At 43.3% G+C, this 16,417-nt stretch overlaps 1 protein-coding gene across 6 annotated transcripts in view; it reads right to left on the reverse strand.

Annotated features, from left to right (window-relative positions):
* The window catches only part of LOC138331057 (calcium/calmodulin-dependent protein kinase kinase 1-like), a 248,457-nt gene that overhangs the window by 17,218 nt on the left and 214,822 nt on the right, over nucleotides 1–16,417 (reverse strand). For 4 of the 6 annotated variants that reach the window (XM_069278508.1, XM_069278509.1, XM_069278512.1 and 1 more), the window contains 2 exons: nucleotides 2,015–2,780; nucleotides 888–941 (listed from right to left, as the gene is read on the reverse strand). In XM_069278508.1, the coding sequence (XP_069134609.1) occupies nucleotides 888–941; nucleotides 2,015–2,780 (820 nt within the window). Of the gene's footprint in view, nucleotides 1–887; nucleotides 942–2,014; nucleotides 2,781–9,935; nucleotides 10,099–10,515; nucleotides 10,662–16,417 lie in introns of those variants that run through there. The other 2 variants (XM_069278513.1, XM_069278510.1) reach the window with 2 other exon arrangements.

The raw sequence follows: 16,417 nt of genomic DNA on the forward strand, positions 1-16,417 counted from the left end.
CAAATCACCTTTGAACATGCCCAAATAAGTCAAAAATTGAGGTCTGAAACCCGGATTTTAGTGTGTGCCCGGAAACCTGTCGTTGTGAGCTTAATTATCAAGATACAGACATGCAGATGGTCTTAAACGATAGAGAGAATCAAAGTAAGAGAAAATAGAGAGAAAGGGGAAAGGAAGGGGAAAATAGCACCGATTTAAAAAAAAAAAAAAAAAAAAAGTCCCACGCGCAGGTTTCTGCCTTCCATGACCCGTGCGTGGTGACCTTTAGGGGACTTCCGGTGACTGTTTTTACTTGTTTGTAGTGTGTGCTGTTTGTTATCATCGTGAAAATGGCATCAAACCGTAATCTAGATGCAAACTGCTTTCATAGATGGCATTTGTAATAACCTACTATCAAAATTGAGTCAAGTTCGAATCCTGCCGGCCGTCGAAAGGATATAAGTCTGTATATAAGTCTGTATGTATGCCTGTATATAAGTCTGTATACATGTCTGTATATATATCTGTATATAAATCTGTATATATGTCTGTATATAAGTCTGTATATATGTCTGTAAATAAGTCTGTATATAAGTCTGTATATACCGGTAAGTCTGAGTGAGTGTACAACAAATTTTAGTGAAGTACTTGAATTATCGCAATGAGTCTGAGTGCAAAACTTGCTGAAATCATAATACTGCTAAAATAATAACATGTACATAATGAGGTAAAAACAGTATAAAGCTAGTATACTAATAATCCGAAATAAAAGGCCAAAATAAAGTAAAAACAAAAACATTTCTATGGCATATATATGCAGCCACTCAATAATAGGGCCTTCTACAAGATTTTGCTTGAATTGCCCAAGCTAAAACGTCAGTTTGTGACCTTGACCTTGTGATACTCACATAATTGAAGTCTTCCTCCTCGTTATAGGCCAGCTTGACGATACCGTAGGAACCCTGTAATATATACACTTGATGATATAATATATTTTGGTATAGAATGAATATAAATATCAGTGTTGGGTACTCTGGGGTAATTTTGGTATAGAATGAATATAAATATCAGTATTGAATACTTTGGGGTAATTTTTCTTTTTTCATAAAGTTGATTTGATCACACTCCCAATAGTACCTGATATATGTGATATTACTGATAATGATGTCACCTAACTACAATTTCAATATCATTTTCCAGAATGGATATCACAAAGTAACGCTTATGTACTGCCAGGAGCAGTTAACAATGTGGCAGGTTAAGGAGGAAAATAGGAGTACTTGGAGAAAAAACATGATTTTTTTGTGGCAGTACCTATCATCTGCCTCAGTGGATTTTGAATTTGTTGCCCAGAGGAGGAGGGCTAGTGACAGAATGTCAGACACCTTAACCACTCAGCCACTGTGTTCCAAAGATGGAGGACTAGTGGTAGAATGTCAGACACTTTAACCACTCAGCCACTGTGTTCCAAAGATGGAGGACTAGTGGTAGAATGTCAGACACCCTAACCACTCAGCCACTGTGTTACAGAGGTGGAGGACTAGTGGTAGAATGTCAGACACCTTAACCACTCAGTCACTGTGTTACAGAGATGGAGGACTAGTGGTAGAATGTCAGACACCTTAACCACTAGGCCACCTGCAAATTAATAGCTATAAAATTCAGAATTTGAAGAAAATTTTTGGAGTACTTCTTCTAAGAAAGTTATGAAGCAGCCATGTAACAGAGAAAGTGATTGTGTGGCTTTGACTTTTTGAGTCCAGGTGAATTCCTGAGCAAATTCTAGCCAAGTCTGACTCTCTAGTTATCAAAGTACTGTATCAGACTTGTTAAGGGACCTACATAACACTGTATCAAACATGTTAGGGGACCTACATAATACTGAACGGAGTGTAATGTTAGTTGTCATCAAACTTTGATTGTGATTTTGATATACGCAGATCAAAATATGTCAAGTAGTTTAGTAGGAGTTCAATGTCCCCTTCCCCTTATCTTCGTTGCTGGGGTATAAAAAGCTGGTAGATACTATACATACCTTGCCAATTTCTGTTTTCAACTGGTATTGGTTCAGCTGAACAAATCCGTCCACATCCGAAATTGACACTCGCCGGGTTTCCATGGTTGGGCGTCGTTTGAGTCGTGGCGAGGAGTTGGGTGAACTGTAGGGGGAATGTTGAAGTGTCCGATGTGGTCGCTCTACATTACAGTTGTCCTCTGAATGGCTATACACAATTTTAGGCATGTGACGATTATTGGCAGTTTGAATTTGCGTTTCATTTTGATTTACATTTTCATCATTTGATGTCACTGCTTCATTTGGTGTGAGATTGTTATCTGCTCTTTGTGAGTCGGATGAGAGGTTATCTCCCTTTGATGAGTCTGTGAATGCTGATAGAGAATGAGGAGGTGTGTCCGGCACATAAAGATGTCCCGTTGAATCGGTTAAAGATGATATGCGTAGCTGACGACCTAACCTACTTCCTGTTCTTGTCACAGGGTCGTCTTTTAATGCACTTTGGAGTCTCTCGTCACTTTCACCTTTCAGGCTCCTCCCCGAATCAGACTCGGGATTGGAACTCTTTGGTGTAAGTGGAGATTTAGAACATTGTGAGTTAGCACCATTTTCTGTTCTATACTTAATAAAGGACACATTTTCTTTATCTTGAGCAGTTAGATTGTGGTCATCTGTGACCTTGACCTCTTTCCTTGACCAGGGGTCATTAGAGCCAGAGCGAGATTCCTGAGAGGTAGAACCTGAGGTATGAGCCTCCTGCTCCTGCTCTTGTTCAAGGCGACATTTCCTGAAAAAATAAAATAAAACAAATTCTGAATTATCATAATACATTATAAATTTTCCACTAAATTCTAATTCCCTGGTGAAATCTGGACAATGACGAACTGAAAGGGCCATTGCTTCATTAGTAAAACGTAGAAATTTAGTTTGATGGCACAATCATTAGGTATGGACAGTTATTAGTAGTTAGTGACACTCTGCCACAATCATTAGGAGGGCTTGTGGTAATATGTTAGGCCATTTTAACAACTCGACCACAGCGGCCCAGAGGTGGAAGGTTTGTGGTAATATGTTAGGACATCTTAACCACTCGACCACCGCGGCCCAGAGGTGTGGTCTTGTGGTAATATGTTAGGCCATCTTAACCATTTGTCCACCGCGGCCCAGAGGTGGAGGGTTTGTGGTAATATGTTAGGCCATTTTAACAACTCGACCACCGCGGCCCAGAGGTGGGGGGTTTGTGGTAATATGTAAGGACATCTTAACCATTTGACAACCACAGCCATGAGGTGGAAGGCTTGTGGTAATATGTTAGGCCATCTTAACCATTTGACCACTGTGGCCCTAATCTTTCTGGTAACATTTAAAGTTTTAACTGACTTGAACAAGTAATTGTATTTCACAGATGTTATTTTCCCATTAATTCTCAAAGCATTACACCATTTTTACAGTTAAAGGTTTTTTACATCCTGCAGAATTTTAGAGAAAGTTTGAGAAATAGATTCAAATTATAAATTGCCCAACCGATTTTTGTAAAAAAGAAAAACACCCATGCTAAAACCTAATATCAAATTGCATAGAAAATTCAAAAGGTAACTTGACCGATTTTTAGACTGCCATTGTGTAATTAGCGATATAATTACATAGTACAGTGACTTCAGACGACAATATTCTTTGCTTCCAATACAAAAGAGTTCTCAAAGGGAGATAGATTACAAATTAAGATCTCGTATCAGTTGATTAAATCTGAAGACCTTGAGTTGCGAGGTCTATGGATCCTTCTGTTAATGTAGTGCCATGTTACATACACATGTATTGTACTGTACAACAATACCTATTCAAAGCTGTTTACATATAGTTATTGAATCCCGACGAACATAACATATAAATAAGACAATTGTTAATATCAGACTTTGATCTGTTGACCGATTTAATCCAATAATTATCAGAATCACATCAAGACAAAACACTGCTGGCCACTGAGAAACAAGTTTCTACCTATACTGGTACGTTATAGAGCACAGTTTTTATACTCGTTTCCGGTTTTTTTGCAAAGGCTTGCTGTTTGAGAACAGTAATTGAGCTTGTGTCTGTAAGCTTTATTAACTAAAACAAGAGGCCCAGAGGGCCTGTATCGCTCACCTGGTTTGTAATGCCAAGTAATGTTCTGAATACAGGTTCATTGTTTCTTTTCTGAAGGAATTTTAATATTAACCTCTAAATCCCCTATTGGGCCCCACCCCTCCCGCCCCCAGGGGGTCAGAGCCAAAATTTATACAAGTTCTGTTCTCCTTCCCCCAAGGATGTTTGTGGCCAAATTTGGTCACAATCCAAGCAAAACTCTAGGACAAGAAGTGATTTATAGGATTTACCTCTATTTCCCCTATTGGGCTCCACCCGTCCTCCCCTTGGGGGGCCAGAGTCAAAATTTATACAAGTTCTGTTCCACTTCCCCCAAGGATGTTTGTGGCCAAATTTGGTTACAATCCATGCAGAACTCTATGACTGGTAGCGATTTAAAGGATTTACCTCTATTTCCCCTATTGGGCCCCACCCGTCCTGCCCTTGGGGGGCCAGAGTCAAAATTTATACAAGTTCTGTTCCCCTTCCCCCAAGGATGTTTGTGGCCAAATTTGGTTACAATCCATGCAGAACTCTATGACTAGTAGCGATTTAAAGGATTTACCTCTATTTCCCCTATTGGGCCCCGCCCCTCCTGCCCCCAGGGGGTCAGAGCCAAAATTTATACAAGTTCTGTTCCCCTTCCCCAAAGGATGCTTGTGGCCAAATTTGGTTACATTCCATTCAGAACTCTATGACTAGTAGCGATTTAAAGGATTTACCTCTATAACCCCTATTGGGCCCCGCCCCTCCTGCCCCCGGGGGACCAGAGCCAAAATTTATAGAAGTTCTGTTCCACTTCCCCAAAGGATGTTTGTGGCCTAATTTGGTTATATTCCATTCAGAACTCTATGACTAGTAGTGATTTAAAGGATTTACCTCTATTTCCCCTATTGGGCCCCGCCCCTCCTGCACCTGGGGGATCAGAGCCAAAATTTATACAAGTTCTGTTCCCCTTCCCCCAAGGATGTTTGTGGCCAAATTTGGTTACAATTCATGTAGAGCTCTAGGACAAGTAGAGATTTAAAGGATTTACCTCTATTTCCCCTATTGGGCCCCGCCCCTCCTGCCCCCGGGGGGGTCAGCGCCAAAATTTATACAGGGTCTGTTCCCCCTCCCCCAAGGATGTTTGTGGCCAAATTTGGTTACATTCCATTCAGAACTCTATGACTAGTAGCGATTTAAAGGATTTACCTCTATTTCCCCTATTGGGCCCCGCCCCTCCTGCCCCCGGGGGACCAGAGTCAAAATTTACACAAGTTCTGTTCCCTTTCACCCAAGGATGTTTGTGGCTGAATTTGGTTACATTCATGTAGAACTCTATTACAAGTAGCGTTATAAAGGATTTACCTCTATTTCCCCTATTGGGCCCCACCCCTCCTGCCCCCGGGGGACCAGAGCCAAAATTTAAACAAGTTCTGTTCCCCTTCCCCAAAGGATGTTTGTGGCCAAATTTAGTAACATTCCATTCAGAGCTCTATGACAAGAAGCGATTTAAAGGATTTACCTTTATTACCCCTATTGGGCCCCGCCCCTCCTGCCCCCGGGGGGTCAGAGCCAAAATTTATACAAGTTCTGTTCCCCTTCCCCCAAGGATGTTTGTGGCCAAATTTAGTTACATTCCATTCAGAACTCTATGACTAGTAGCGATTTAAAGGATTTACCTCTATTTCCCCTATTGGGCCCCGCCCCTCCTGCCCCCGGGGGACCAGAGCCAAAATTTATACAAGTTCTGTTCCCCTTACCCCAAGGATGTTTGTGGCCAAATTTGGTTACATTCCATTCAGAGCTCTATGACAAGTAGCGATTTAAAGGATTTACCTCTATTACCCCTATTGGGCCCCGCCCCTCCTGCCCCCGGGGGACCAGAGCCAAAATTTATAAAAGTTCTGTTCCCCTTCCCCAAAGGATGTTTGTGGCCAAATTTGGTTACATTCCATTCAGAGCTCTATGACAAGTAGTGATTTAAAGGATTTACCTCTATTACCCCTATTGGGCCCCGCCCCTCCTGCCCCCGGGGGACCAGAGCCAAAATTTATACAAGTTCTGTTCCCCTTACCCCAAGGATGTTTGTGGCCAAATTTGGTTACATTCCATTCAAAACTCTATGACAAGTAGCGATTTAAACGATTTACCTCTATTTCCCCTATTGGGCCCCGCCCCTCCTGCCCCCAGGGGACCAGAGTCAAAATTTATACAAGTTCTGTTCCCCTTCCCCCAAGGATGTTTGTGGCCAAATTTGGTTACAATTCATGTAGAACTCTATGACTAGTAGCGATTTAAAGGATTTACCTCTATTTCCCCTATTGGGCCCCGCCCCTCCTGCCCCCGGGGGACCAGAGCCAAAATTTATACATGTTCTGTTCCCCTTCCCCAAAGGATGTTTGTGGCCAAATTTGATTACATTTCATTCAGAGCTCTATGACAAGTAGCGATTTAAAGGATTTACCTCTATTAGCCCTATTGGGCCCCGCCCCTCCTGCCCCCGGGGGGTCAGAGCCAAAATTTATACAAGTTCTGTTCCCCTTCCCCGAAGGATGTTTGTGGCCAAATTTGGTTACATTCCATTCAGAACTCTATGACTTGTAGCGATTTAAAGGATTTACCTGTATTTCCCCTATTGGGCCCCGCCCCTCCTGCCCCCATGGGATCAGAGCCAAAATTTATACAAGTTCTGTTCCCCTTCCCCAAAGGATGTTTGTGGCTAATTTTGGTTACAATCCATGCAGAACTCTAGGACAAGTAGCGATTTAAAGGATTTACCTCTATTGCCCCTATTGGGCCCCGCCCCTCCTGCCACTGGGGGACCAGAACCAAAATTTATACAAGTTCTGTTTCCCCTCCCCCAAGGATGTTTGTGGTCAAATTTGGTTACAATCCATGCAGAACTCTAGGACAAGTAGCGATTTATAGGATTTACCTCTATTTCCCCTATTGGGTCCCGCCCCTGCTGCCCCCGGGGGGGTCAGAGCCAAAATTTATACAAGGTCTGTTCCCCCTCCCCCAAGGATGTTTGTGGCCAAATTTGGTTACATTCCATTCAGAACTCTATGACTAGTAGCGATTTAAAGGATTTACCTCTATTTCCCCTATTGGGCCCCGCCCCTCCTGCCCCCGGGGGACCAGAGTCAAAATTTACACAAGTTCTGTTCCCCTTCCCCCAAGGATGTTTGTGGCCGAATTTGGTTACATTCATGTAGAACTCTATTACAAGTAGCGTTATAAAGGATTTACCTCTATTTCCCCTATTGGGCCCCGCCCCTCCTGCCCCCGGGGGACCAGAGCCAAAATTTAAACAAGTTCTGTTCCCCTTCCCCAAAGGATGTTTGTGGCCAAATTTAGTAACATTCCATGCAGAGCTCTATGACAAGAAGCGATTTAAAGGATTTACCTCTATTACCCCTATTGGGCCCCGCCCCTCCTGCCCCCGGGGGTTCAGAGCCAAAATTTATACAAGTTCTGTTCCCCTTCCCCCAAGGATGTTTGTGGCCAAATTTGGTTACAATTCATGTAGAACTCTATGACTAGTAGCGATTTTAAAGGATTTACCTCTATTTCCCCTATTGGGCCCCGCCCCTCCTGCCCCCGGGGGACCAGAGCCAAAATTTATACAAGTTCTGTTCCCCTTCCCCAAAGGATGTTTGTGGCCAAATTTGGTTACATTCCATTCAGAGCTCTATGACAAGTAGCGATTTAAAGGATTTACCTCTATTACCCCTATTGGGCCCCGCCCCTCCTGCCCCTGGGGGACCAGAGCCAAAATTTATACAAGTTCTGTTCCCCTTCCCCCAAGGATGTTTGTGGCCAAATTTGGTTACATTCCATTCAGAGCTCTATGACAAGTAGTGATTTAAAGGATTTACCTCTATTACCCCTAATGGGCCCGCCCCTCCTGCCCCCGGGGGACCAGAGCCAAAATTTATACAAGTTCTGTTCCCCTTACCCCAAGGATGTTTGTGGCCAAATTTGGTTACATTCCATTCAAAAATTTTTGACAAGTAGCGATTTAAACAATTTACCTCTATTTCCCCTATTGGGCCCCGCCCCTCCTGCCCCCAGGGGACCAGAGTCAAAATTTATACAAGTTCTGTTCCCCTTCCCCCAAGGATGTTTGTGGCCAAATTTGGTTACAATTCATGTAGAACTCTATGACTAGTAGCGATTTAAAGGATTTACCTCTATTTCCCCTATTGGGCCCCGCCCCTCCTGCCCCCGGGGGACCAGAGCCAAAATTTATACAAGTTCTGTTCCCCTTCCCCAAAGGATGTTTGTGGCCAAATTTGGTTACATTTCATTCAGAGCTCTATGACAAGTAGCGATTTAAAGGATTTACCTCTATTACCCCTATTGGGCCCCGCCCCTCCTGCCCCCGGGGGGTCAGAGCCAAAATTTATACAAGTTCTGTTCCCCTTCCCCCAAGGATGTTTGTGGCCAAATTTGGTTACATTCCATTCAGAACTCTATGACTTGTAGCGATTTAAAGGATTTACCTCTATTTCCCCTATTGGGCCCCGCCCCTCCTGCCCCCGGGGGATCAGAGCCAAAATTTATACAAGTTCTGTTCCCCTTCCCCCAAGGATGTTTGTGGCTAATTTTGGTTACAATCCATGCAGAACTCTATGACAAGTAGCGATTTAAAGGATTTACCTCTATTACCCCTATTGGGCCCCGCCCCTCCTGCCCCTGGGGGACCAGAGCCAAAATTTATACAAGTTCTGTTTCCCCTCCCCCAAGGATGTTTGTGGTCAAATTTGGTTACAATCCATGCAGAACTCTAGGACAAGTAGCGATTTATAGGATTTACCTCTATTTCCCCTATTGGGCCCCGCCCCTCCTGCCCCGGGGGGGGACAGAGCCAAAATTTATACAAGTTCTGTTCCCCCTCCCCCAAGGATGTTTGTGGCCAAATTTGGTTACAATCCATGCAGAACTCTATGACTAGTAGCGATTTAAAGGAAATGTTGACGGACGGACGGACGGACGGACAGACGGCGGACGGACGGACGACGGACGCCGCGCCATTGGGCCAGGTGAGCTAAAAAGTTTTTATCACAATAATTCACTGCACATCATCAGGTGATGTAAATCTAAGTAACAGGAGTGGACAGACAGGATTCGAACCCTGGACCTCAGAACACTTATCTGAGATGCTCTACTGATTCGAGCTACCTGGTCATCGGTGGTCGACTATGCAATCTAGGGTCACCACGTACATATTACAAGTCTTATGTAGAAATCATCAATACATGTATATATACAGGGAGCTTGGATGGAATAATGCCACGGACAAAACACAATAAATTAAAACCTTTAGAAGAATCAGTACTGATCGATTGTCTCCCTTTATTCCATAGGGTTTACATAATACATTGTAGTTACATGTACATGCATATATTTGTACAGAACTTCATTAATACCAAAAATAATTGTAACAAAGGGGGGCACTTAATAATGAACCAAAATGTAAGTTGTGGGAAAAGAAAGTTAGCCATATTTCCACTCTTTCTGTACTCATAGTGCATTCATCTGTTACAGTAAACATACATACGACTTTTATCCATTGAGACGCATTATTATGTTGGGGATTCATATGTACATGTAAATGACTCACAAGTTCATGTAATATGGGATGCAATGCTGATGTTAGGGGCATCACATGTTGTAAAATATTGTTAAATCCATGGGAAAGGGGCGTTTTTACAATTTAAACTCTTTTACAGAAAAGGGGATGGGCGCTTATAGGGGGAGAGGCGCTAATTAGGGCAAATATGTTAATTAATATTTCATTATTAACGAATAATTAATTAGCCTCAGAACCTACCTTGGTGTTTTTTCGTTTCTCCAATAAGACCCCTCAGACATTACCACTCCTAATGATGTATTATTATCATCTCCCATCTTATATCTACGCATGTCAGGCATTTTTTTTAATAAAAGTTAAAACAGAAAGTTAATTAAACCACTTGACAAGTATATGATCCAGAGGAAACATTCCAGAAAAAATATTAATTTTCTGTTCAAAGTATACATTCGACCATGATAGTGACACCCACAGTATAACATTCTTTAGTTAGGCTGTTTGAATTTCAGTTTAACTCTTCAAGTTCACTGAACCATGTCAACAAAACACTGTTAAGTGAAGATTCTTGTCCAGTGAATTTATAAAATGTTTTGTCAGCTTGATATGATTAAAAAAACTCATTCTTATTTTTGGCATTCGATAAAAATTTGATTTATTTTTAACTTCAAACAGAATATATGTGATGAGTTCTCTCTGAAAACTAAAAATAGAAACAGAAATATTATTTATATAAAAAAGGAGCCATTATATTCATTGAGATTTTTAGATGGGAGAAGTTAACCAATCTCCATAATTATAGAGTGGATGTCTGTGTACTTACATTATACTAACACTGATCAATTATCTGGTTAAACCCTCTACCAGGTACTAATTCACCACGGAGGTAGAATATGTAAATACAACTTCTATAGAATTAATTCCTATCCATGTAAACTGCCAAGGGCCGACTTCACTGTTTTCTGTCATATTCACATACCATTCAACCCGGATATACATCAATGTCAGCACAACCAAGCCTTAATTTCATCATCATTTTTAAACTTAAAATTATATCATAACACTTCGTTAATTCAAGATTTCTCCGCTTAACTTCTGAGTAATGCATTCTATGGATAATTTCTAAGTTAAGGATATTAAGTTAAGTTATAAAAAGATGTAAAATGGGGCCGGACCAAGTTTAATTCACTTCATTCTGACGCCTCTTTTATCTGTGGGACTCACAACTGCCCTACGTGGGACATACAACTGTCCTACGTGGGATATACAACTGTCCTATATGGGACATACATCTGTGCTATGTGGGACATACAACTGTCCTACATGGGACATACAACTGTCCTACGTGGGACATATACAACTGCCCTACGTGGGACATACAACTGTCCTACGTGGGACATACAACTGTCCTACGTGGGACATAAACAACTGTCCTATGTGGGACATACAACTGTCCTACGTGGGACATACAACTGTCCTACATGGGACAAACAACTGTCTTACATGGGACATATACAACTGTCCTATGTGGGACATACAACTGTCCTACATGGGACATACAACTGTCCTACGAGGGACATATACAACTGTCCTACATGGGACATACAACTGTCCTACATGGGACATACAACTGTCCTACGTGGGACATATACAACTGTCCTATGTGGGACATACAACTGTCCTACGTGGGACATACAACTGTCCTACATGGGACAAACAACTGTCTTACATGGGACATATACAACTGTCCTATGTGGGACATAAAACTGTCCTATGTGGGACATATACAACTGCCCTACGTGGGACATACAACTGTCCTACGTGTGACATACAACTGCCATACATGGTACATACAACTGTCCTACGTGGGACAAACAACTGCCATACGTGGTAAATACAACTGCCCTACATGGGACATATACAACTGCCCTACATGGGACATACATGTGCCATACATAGCACATACAACTGTCCTACGTGGGACATATACAACTGCCCTACGTGGGACATACAATTGCCATACATAGCACATACAACTGTCCTATGTGGGACATATACAACTGCCCTATATGGGACATACAACTGCCCTACGTGGAACATACAACTGTCCTATGTGGTACATACAACTGTCCTACGTGTGACATACAACTGCCATACATGGTACATACAACTGTCCTACGTGGGACAAACAACTGCCATACGTGGTAAATACAACTGCCCTACATGGGACATATACAACTGCCCTACATGGGACATACAACTGCCATACATAGCACATACAACTGTCCTACGTGGGACATATACAACTGCCCTACGTGGGACATACAATTGCCATACATAGCACATACAACTGTCCTACGTGGGACATATACAACTGCCCTATATGGGACATACAACTGCCCTACGTGGAACATACAACTGTCCTATGTGGTACATACAACTGTCCTACGTGTGACATACAACTGCCATACATGGTACATACAACTGTCCTACGTGGGACAAACAACTGCCATACGTGGTAAATACAACTGCCCTACATGGGACATATACAACTGCCCTACGTGGGACATACAACTGCCATACATAGCACATACAACTGTCCTACATGGGACATATACAACTGCCATACATGGGACATACAACTGCCCTACGTGGAACATACAACTGCCATACATAGCACATACAACTGCCCTACGTGGGACATACAATTGCCATACATAGCACATACAACTGTCCTCCGTGGGACATATACAACTGCCCTACATGGGACATACAACTGCCCTACGTGGAACATACAACTGTCCTACGTGGGACATACAACTGCCCTACGTGGGACATATACAACTGCCCTACATGGGACATATACAACTGCCCTTCATGGGACATATGCAACTGCCATACTTGGTACATATAACTGCCCTACGTGGCACATACAACTGCCAAACGTGAGACATACAACTGACCTACGTGGCACATACAACTGTCCTAGGTGGGACATACAACTTCCATACAAATGCTCTACATGGGACATACAACTGCTCTACGTGGGACATACAACTGCCAAACGTGGTACATATACAGCTGTCCTACGTGGCACATACAACTGCCATTCGTTGGACATACAACTGCCAAACGTGGGACATACAACTGTCCTACATGGGACATACAACTGTCCTACGTGGGACATATACAACTGCCATACATGGAACATATACAACTGCCATACGTGGGACATACAACTGCCAAACGTGGGACATACAACTGTCCTACGTGGGACATATAACCGCCCTACGTGGTTCATACAACTGTCCTACATGGGACATACAACTGTCCTACGTGGGAAAATACAACTGCCCTACATGGGACATATACAACTGCCATACTTGGTACATACAACTGCCCTACGTGGCACATACAACTGCCAAACGTGGGACATACAACTGTCCTACGTGGGACATACAACTGTCCTACGTGGGACATACAACTGCTCTACGTGGGACATACAACTGCCAAACGTGGTACATATACAGCTGTCCTACGTGTCACATACAACTGCCATACGATGGACATACAACTGCCAAACATGGGACATACAACTGTCCTACATGGGACATACAACTGTCCTACATGGGACATATACAACTGTCCTACGTGGGACATACAACTGTCCTACGTGGGACATACAACTGTCCTACGTGGGACATATACAACTGTCCTATGTGGGACATACAACTGTCCTACGTGGGACATACAACTGTCCTACATGGGACAAACAACTGTCTTACATGGGACATACACAACTGTTCTACGTGGGACATACAACTGTCCTACATGGGACATACAACTGTCCTACATGGGACATACAACTGTCCTACGTGGGACATATACAACTGTCCTATGTGGGACATACAACTGTCCTACGTGGGACATACAACTGTCCTACATGGGACAAACAACTGTCTTACATGGGACATATACAACTGTCCTATGTGGGACATAAAACTGTCCTATGTGGGACATATACAACTGCCCTACGTGGGACATACAACTGTCCTACGTGTGACATACAACTGCCATACATGGTACATACAACTGTCCTACGTGGGACAAACAACTGCCATACGTGGTAAATACAACTGCCCTACATGGGACATATACAACTGCCCTACATGGGACATACATGTGCCATACATAGCACATACAACTGTCCTACGTGGGACATATACAACTGCCCTACGTGGGACATACAATTGCCATACATAGCACATACAACTGTCCTATGTGGGACATATACAACTGCCCTATATGGGACATACAACTGCCCTACGTGGAACATACAACTGTCCTATGTGGTACATACAACTGTCCTACGTGTGACATACAACTGCCATACATGGTACATACAACTGTCCTACGTGGGACAAACAACTGCCATACGTGGTAAATACAACTGCCCTACATGGGACATATACAACTGCCCTACATGGGACATACAACTGCCATACATAGCACATACAACTGTCCTACGTGGGACATATACAACTGCCCTACGTGGGACATACAATTGCCATACATAGCACATACAACTGTCCTACGTGGGACATATACAACTGCCCTATATGGGACATACAACTGCCCTACGTGGAACATACAACTGTCCTATGTGGTACATACAACTGTCCTACGTGTGACATACAACTGCCATACATGGTACATACAACTGTCCTACGTGGGACAAACAACTGCCATACGTGGTAAATACAACTGCCCTACATGGGACATATACAACTGCCCTACGTGGGACATACAACTGCCATACATAGCACATACAACTGTCCTACATGGGACATATACAACTGCCATACATGGGACATACAACTGCCCTACGTGGAACATACAACTGCCATACATAGCACATACAACTGCCCTACGTGGGACATACAATTGCCATACATAGCACATACAACTGTCCTCCGTGGGACATATACAACTGCCCTACATGGGACATACAACTGCCCTACGTGGAACATACAACTGTCCTACGTGGGACATACAACTGCCCTACGTGGTTCATACAACTGTCCTACATGGGACATATACAACTGCCCTTCATGGGACATATGCAACTGCCATACTTGGTACATATAACTGCCCTACGTGGCACATACAACTGCCAAACGTGAGACATACAACTGACCTACGTGGCACATACAACTGTCCTAGGTGGGACATACAACTTCCATACAAATGCTCTACATGGGACATACAACTGCTCTACGTGGGACATACAACTGCCAAACGTGGTACATATACAGCTGTCCTACGTGGCACATACAACTGCCATTCGTTGGACATACAACTGCCAAACGTGGGACATACAACTGTCCTACATGGGACATACAACTGTCCTACGTGGGACATATACAACTGCCATACATGGAACATATACAACTGCCATACGTGGGACATACAACTGCCAAACGTGGGACATACAACTGTCCTACGTGGGACATATAACCGCCCTACGTGGTTCATACAACTGTCCTACATGGGACATATACAACTGTCCTACGTGGAAAATACAACTGCCCTACATGGGACATATACAACTGCCATACTTGGTACATACAACTGCCCTACGTGGCACATACAACTGCCAAACGTGGGACATACAACTGACCTACGTGGGACATACAACTGTCCTACGTGGGACATACAACTGCTCTACGTGGGACATACAACTGCCAAACGTGGTACATATACAGCTGTCCTACGTGTCACATACAACTGCCATACGATGGACATACAACTGCCAAACATGGGACATACAACTGTCCTACATGGGACATACAACTGTCCTACATGGGACATATACAACTGTCCTACGTGGGACATACAACTGTCCTACGTGGGACATACAACTGTCCTACGTGGGACATATACAACTGTCCTATGTGGGACATACAACTGTCCTACGTGGGACATACAACTGTCCTACATGGGACAAACAACTGTCTTACATGGGACATACACAACTGTTCTACGTGGGACATACAACTGTCCTATATGGGACATATACAACTGCCCTACGTGGGACATACAACTGTCCTATGTGAGACATACAACTGTCATACATGGTACATACAACTGTCCTATGTGGAACAAACAACTGCAATACGTGGTACATACAACTGCCCTACGTGGGACATACAACTGTCCTATATGGGACATATACAACTGCCCTACGTGGGACATACAACTGTCCTACGTGAGACATACAACTGCCCTACGTGGGACATACAACTGTCCTACGTGAGACATACAACTGCCATACATAGCACATACAACTGTCCTACGTGGGACATATACAACTGCCATACATGGGACATACAACTGCCCTACGTGGAACATACAACTGCCATACATAGCACATACAACTGCCCTACGTGGGACATACAATTGCCATACATAGCACATACAACTGTCCTCCGTGGGACATATACAACTGCCCTACATGGGACATACAACTGCCCTACGTGGAACATACAACTGTCCTACATGGTACATTCAACTGTCCTACGTGGGACATACAACTGCCATATGTGGGACATACAACTACCCTACGTGGGACATACAACTGCCATACTTAGTACATACAACTGTCCTACGTGGCACATACACCTGTCCTACATGGGACATATACAACTGCCCTATGTGGGACATAC

This window comes from Argopecten irradians, chromosome 9 (genome assembly GCF_041381155.1).
Source record: "Argopecten irradians isolate NY chromosome 9, Ai_NY, whole genome shotgun sequence".
NCBI classification, from domain to species: Eukaryota; Metazoa; Mollusca; class Bivalvia; order Pectinida; family Pectinidae; genus Argopecten; species Argopecten irradians.